This window comes from Lutjanus erythropterus, chromosome 9, assembly GCF_056507025.1.
Source record: "Lutjanus erythropterus isolate fLutEry1 chromosome 9, fLutEry1.hap2, whole genome shotgun sequence".
NCBI classification, from domain to species: domain Eukaryota; kingdom Metazoa; phylum Chordata; class Actinopteri; order Lutjaniformes; family Lutjanidae; genus Lutjanus; species Lutjanus erythropterus.
Genome location: NC_139325.1, coordinates 27,738,094 through 27,742,500, shown reverse-complemented (window position 1 = coordinate 27,742,500; position 4,407 = coordinate 27,738,094). Strand labels below are relative to the sequence as shown.

Genomic DNA, 4,407 nt, shown 5'->3' with positions numbered 1-4,407 from the left:
ATACATATATATACATATTAGCTGAAACAACATGAATACCAGTGGATCCTCTTGACTGGTCACCATCTCCAGAGTTTCATTCGGATTTCCAAAGCTCTTCTGTTTTTTCCTGAGAAAAAAAAAATATCTATAACATATCAAAATATCTAAACAGTAACAAATCAAAATTGTCTTATCAAAATTGTCCATAAACAAAACCAGGAATGAATTATTGCAATGAATAATGTACCTGTGGCATTTTGTCGCCAAACAACAGATGACTGCTGAAAGAAGTATCCCAATCAAAAAGGCAATTATGACTTCCAGCCATGACACACTTTTTAACATTTCTATGTGTTGATCTGCAATAAAGAGGAATAAAAGAAAAAATGTTGTTCTCAACAATAATGTACATGTAAAAACATGTAGCAGAAGTGTTTTAGCTGTAAGAGGGTAGATTGTTGAGTGTTATTCCCAGGTTGTTCAGTGGGAGTCAATTAAAAAGGCAGTACAGTGTGCTTGCGTACCTTCTTGTCTCTCTGAAGTTATGATGTTGATGTTCTGTTCCACTTCCCCAACTTCACTGCTGCTGACACACTCAACAGCAGCGCTGCTGTGGTCTTTGACAGTCAGGGTGATGCTGCTGTTGACTGTGTGTTTTGACACTGTGGTAATGACAGAGTACTCAGTGTGGTTCTTCAACAGCGGCCATTTGATGGCGGGTAAAGGAACCGCCTCACTGATACACACACAGGTCAGGACCTCTGACTGGACCTCACATCTAGTGTTTAAAATCTTTGGAAACACTGCAAACACACAAGCAGAGTTACAACACCACAACAAAATGCTGATAGAGTAAAATGTGAACATAAACATCCCTTTGAAAGAGATTACTACAGTATACTCACAAGTCGCAGTTACATTAGCAAATACAGTCTCATGCGTGTCCAGGAGTTGTACTGTACACATGTACTGTCCAGAGCGTTCTGGACTCATATTATGGATGAGAAGTGTGGCTGATCCAGTGTCGCTCTGCAGGTCAGTGTTAGGTTTGGGCGAGTTTGTGTTGGAACCAGGTATAGTCCATGTGATACGAGACAGAGGAAAACTTTCAACACTGCAGGTCAGATTCAGAGCATCTCCCACCTTAACAGTCGTATTCCCTGTGATTACAGGTTTCCTCATATCTGTGAATCAAATTTCAAACAATATATTTGAAGGTCAGATAAGACAGCTTTAGGAAACAAATCTATTTTGTCAAGTTAAATAAAAGTAGTGAAATGTCATTCATACATTACGATACCTTGCACTATTCATTATCCACATACAGTACATTAATTGTGGAAATATCTGTCAAACATATACAGAATATGCATGAAAATATAATTTGTCCAGTAGTGCAACTCCAGAAGACTTCTTGAGGTTTTATAGTAACTTTATAAGATTCTGATTGAAATAGAACAAGGCAGCCTACTCAGTATATGTGCTATCACTAATGCTATCTAAATATATGTATAGAGGTATTAATATAAATGATAGAGACACTATACATTAGAATAAACGAAAATGCATGCAGTACTGTGATATATATATAGTACTGAGATATTATATAATATACACACATAATATCATGTCAAGGTGTGTAAATGTTTTTGCAGTCATGCATTGTCTGACAGGTGTTTTATTTTTAATGTTACCACTGGAGGACACCAAAGTCTCATTTAAACTCTACAGTCAGCAGCTTTAATAGTCGTCACAGTGCTTTGACAGACATTTTTATTTCTCTAAACATGTGGCTCCAGTGAGACTGAGAACCACCTGAATGACTTTTTAAATCTCCATTATTTCCATTAATGACTAAAGCAAACATTAAAGCAAACAGTACATTTTATCTGCAGTCAAAAAATGCACACTGAGATGGTCACACTCATATTTGAACATATAGGTAAGTTATTCAGCCTGAGTTTTCCGTGCTTATTAAGGCTCTAAACTCATATTCCCCCAGTTACCTGAGTAGCAGAAAGTAAAATACTACAAGAAATTTACAATCCTGCAAACAGTTGTAATTGTACTACTTACATATGACTGTAACATCAATGTTTTTCGTCTGGGTGTTGTTCTGATAGTTTGCTGTGCAGATGTATTGTCCAGAATCTGCTACTGTCACGTTATGGATAAAAAAAGACCTCATCCCACTTTCTTCCCACACAGAGGACTCAGTGTCATTCTGCAGATTAGTTTCTGTTCCATTTTGCATGTTTTTGCCAGAAAATTTAGTCCATGTGATAAGAGATGGAGGGAAACTTTCAGCGCTGCAGGTCAGATTCAGAGTCTCACCTTCCTTCACACTTGTAGTCCCAGTGATTTTAACCTCCTTCATATCTATGAAACAAAATTATATACTGTCTTATACAATGCTGTACCCTGAAATTCACAATATTCCTGCAAGAACACTGTATAACTGAACGCTGTATAATATAACACAGCTCAGAAAACCACAGCAGAAATCACACAAGTTCAATATTTTAGAAAAAATTCTAAATATAACACAAGATGTGAGAATGAAGTACAGAATGTGTTACTCACAAGTGACACTGAGAGTCACTGTCTCCTCTGTGGTGATGCTGTTTGAGAAGCTGACCTTACAGGTGACGTTGGTGCCGTAGTGTTCAGCTGAAGCATTAAAGGTCAAAGTTGAACTGTGTCTGTGTGTGACAGCAGTCAGAGTCTCAGTCTTGAAAGCAGTCATGTTTCCTGTGATGTGAGAGTCGTTCTCTCCTGCTCCTCTCCACATCCAGGTGATTTGAGGACGAGATCCTGAGCAGAGACCAGGAGCAGTGCAGGTCAGTGTGGTCTGCTGTCCCTCTGTCAGAGCCAGAGGAACCGTCACTGTGGGCTTCTGGATCAGACCTAATGGGAGAGTAGTTCATGAGAGGAATCAAGTGAGCAGCCTGAAGGTCAACATTAACTTAAATTTAGACTAAAGTGATCAGATACTTTGTTTAACATTAATGGGACAATGATTTGGTGGGAGTAATATGAGGAACTGCTGCAGTTTCTCCTGGCTGCCCACAGAGGTCGACATAATACCAAACATTACTTCATGCTCCATTAAGACTATAAACACACCAGATATGTTGGTGCAATTGAAAGGCACAATAATCAACATTTTCAGTGTGTATTATTTATTGTAGCTCTTCATACCTTTAACAGAAACAGTTGCTTTCAGAGGGAATGTAAATCCATCTGAACGATACTGGTTGTAAACATTAACTCTGAACTGATATGATCCAGAGTCTGACTCAGTGAGGTCATTGATGATGATGCTGCAGTTCATCTGTCTCACGTCAGGCTCCAGCAGTGACACTCGTCCTCTAAACCCAGACTGAACTTTTCTGTTGCTCTTGTTAGAGTGGAAGATCACGTCTGAATCACCACATCTTTGTTTAGGTGGTTCACATTTGAACCAAACCATATGTTGGGGTGTAAAGCCAGAACCAGAAGTGAAAGAACATGGTATGACAACACAGAGTCCAGCCTCTGCTGTTATTTCTCCTTCATTAAGAGTGATACAGGATCCAGACTGACAGACTGTTTTTTCCTTCACTGAAGCTCCTGTTAATGCAAACAGTGAGATTAAAACAGGGACAGAGGTTATTTATGACCAAACCAAATTTCAGCATTCAACATTTTTCTTTATTATTATATCTTTGGTAAACAAAAGGCTCATTTAAATAACTTTTTATTCAGAATTTACAAGGAAGCAAGAAAACATGTATGAGGAAATTCATTATGCAAAATTATTAGAATTAATTTTATTTATATCTTTAATCTTGACATCATAACAAGACTGCAGTAGAGATTTATACCTGTTTCTGCAGTGCTGCCTCTCACAGTGAACAGCAGAGTCGACCAGATGAGAACAAACATCCTGATCTGATGATAAAGACAGTCAGTCTTTCCTTCTACAGGACAAACTCATCTTTTCAGAAGCACAAACATGTTTCAGGAGCAGAAACAGGATAAAAGACATACAGGAAGGTCAGCTGATGAAACGACTGCGCAGCTGACAGATTTTTTTTTTTATCTGTGATGATCTGTCTGTCTCAGAAAAGTCACTGAACATCTGATTTTGCTGCAAGTCAGTTTTGAGGCAGGACAATAAAGACTGAATGAGAACTTTGATCATAGCTTTACTACATTTGATCCTGTCTCAGGAATAATTAACTGCAGTCATATAGTTATAAACTGTTATGTTGGAAAAAATATCAAAGTATTGATACCTTTGACAACCTTAATATAAATGATATATTATTAAATGTGTTGTTATTCTATTGTTGTGTAAATAAATGTGTCTCACTTTACTCAGGGTGTGGCTGACATGTTTTCTATGCTATGAAACAGTTGGTCTACAAAGTTGTAATAAGA

The 4,407-nt window shown here is 37.8% G+C and overlaps 1 protein-coding gene across 1 annotated transcript in view; it reads right to left on the bottom strand.

The window, feature by feature from the left end:
• Positions 1 to 4,147, bottom strand: part of LOC146321735 (sialic acid-binding Ig-like lectin 11) — a 4,840-nt gene extending 693 nt beyond the window's left edge. Inside the window, 7 exon segments of the mRNA XM_084727004.1 lie at positions 40 to 109; positions 230 to 329; positions 492 to 1,166; positions 2,059 to 2,361; positions 2,566 to 2,889; positions 3,184 to 3,594; positions 3,849 to 4,147. Of these exon segments, the coding sequence (XP_084583130.1) occupies positions 40 to 109; positions 230 to 329; positions 492 to 1,166; positions 2,059 to 2,361; positions 2,566 to 2,889; positions 3,184 to 3,594; positions 3,849 to 3,909 (1,944 nt within the window). The 5' untranslated portion in view covers positions 3,910 to 4,147.
• Between the last annotated feature and the right edge of the window lie 260 nt (positions 4,148 to 4,407).